The 1,713-nt window shown below is 47.5% G+C and overlaps 1 protein-coding gene across 2 annotated transcripts in view; it reads right to left on the bottom strand.

Moving 5' to 3' along the window:
- GCFC2 (GC-rich sequence DNA-binding factor 2) overlaps positions 1-682 on the bottom strand; it is a 29,807-nt gene extending 29,125 nt beyond the window's left edge. For both annotated transcript variants that reach the window (XM_075598486.1, XM_075598487.1), the window contains exon 1: positions 286-682. In XM_075598486.1, the coding sequence (XP_075454601.1) occupies positions 286-646 (361 nt within the window). In that variant the 5' untranslated portion in view covers positions 647-682. The remainder of the gene's footprint in view (positions 1-285) is intronic.
- Positions 683-1,713: the final 1,031 nt, after the last annotated feature.

Genomic DNA, 1,713 nt, shown 5'->3' with positions numbered 1-1,713 from the left:
ACTCATTTTTTTTTCAATCACTTGATTTTTTTCTTTATTCCACACTTTTCACTTAAGTATTTTTTAATCACACCATCTTTATATATACACCATGCATCGCTATAACTGAACTGTGGTCTAGTTAGAAGAGTACACCACTTTACACAAGTTATCAGGACACGCAACACTGCGATTCTCTCCCAGGCACACACACAGCTCCGCGGGGCATTGCTGGCCACTCTGGCCAGCGAAGGGTTAAAGGATGAGGGATGTCACTCCGGGGTCTCAGACACTCCGGGGTCTCACCTTCCTTCTCCTCACGGAAACTCAGCAGACTGGGTCCCCCGGGACCCCGGAACAGCTTCCCGGACTCTGCAGGGGGCTCGGGGCCGGTGTAGTCTCCGAGACCCGCTTCACAGCTCTCCCCCTCATCACTCTCCTGCTGCTCATCATCATCACTGCGCGGCCTCTCCCCTCTCCTCCCGGCCTGAGCGCCGGCCTCTTCTCTCCTCTTTTCCCTGGTCTCAGTCCGGCAGGACAGGCCGCGCCCCTCGGGTCTCCTCTGGCCGCTCCTGGCACCCCCAGCATGCCCGGCGGCCTCTGCCTCCTCTTCCTCGCTGGACTCCGCTCTCCGGACACGGAGGCTCCGCTTCGGCTTCCTAAACATGTTGCGTTACTGACCGGGGGTGCGCTTCCGCAACGTCACCGCAGCGCGACGCTATGCGTTCCAAGCACCAACCAGTAGATGGAGGGGACTTTTTTTTTTTGTAACAACTTTATTTAACAGTCAGATGTTTGGCATTTCAAAGACCACTGGGGTCACGCTGAGAGTAGAGTATTGTTCCACATTAAATTGCCACTCTTTTTTGGGGGGGTTTTGTTTGTTAGTCCACAAACCCACCCAATTATGTCATTTCCTGCAGGTTAACATCTCTGGGTCACCTGTCAGTCTGACTCTCACTTCCATTTGGAGGACAGTGACTTCAGAGATTCAGAGACCTCCAGGGAAAGAAATCAGTGGGATTTGGGAGTTTAAGATGGGTGGTTGGGGGGGAATGCATCCCCTCTAACTGTACCTAGTCAGTAGACACTGTACTTTGCTTCTGTCCTGTAACTATTAAGAACTAGTTGGACCTAATATACTAACTGGATCTCCGACAGTTTGATAACCTTCAGATCATTCAGATAGAATTCCCTCCTACTGTCTCTATATGTTCCCCTACCTACCAATTAGATTGTAAGCTCCTCGGAGTAGGGACTCCTCTTCCTTAATGTTACTTTTATGCCTGAAGCACTTATTCCCATGACCTGTTATTTATATTATTTGTTATTTATATGATTACAACATGTATTACTACTGTGAAGCGCTATGTACATTTATGGCGCTATGTACATTTATGGCGCTATATAAATAAAGACATACAATACAATCATTACAGCATTCAGTGAGAGTCTAGGAGATGCTGAGAATCAGTTAAAGCTGCCGTTTAAAAAAAAATATATATTTTTTTTTTCCCATCCCCTATGTGCATCAATACAATCTGCACACTGACAAGTGATTAGCTGAGCTGCAGATCGATCAGTTCTCCTGTAATCAATCGCTTGCTCCGGGTTATTTAATTCAGTTCTTGCACAGCATTGTGGGCAATTTAGCTCCTAGAATATTATTGACTGGACAGTTACTAGATACAATTGGTTCATTGCTAGAGAGAGGACAGGGCTCAGGAGCCAGAG

This window comes from Ascaphus truei, chromosome 4 (genome assembly GCF_040206685.1).
Source record: "Ascaphus truei isolate aAscTru1 chromosome 4, aAscTru1.hap1, whole genome shotgun sequence".
Lineage (NCBI taxonomy): Eukaryota > Metazoa > Chordata > Amphibia > Anura > Ascaphidae > Ascaphus > Ascaphus truei.
Note: the sequence above shows the minus strand (reverse complement) of the source record. Positions and strands in the feature narration are given on the sequence as shown.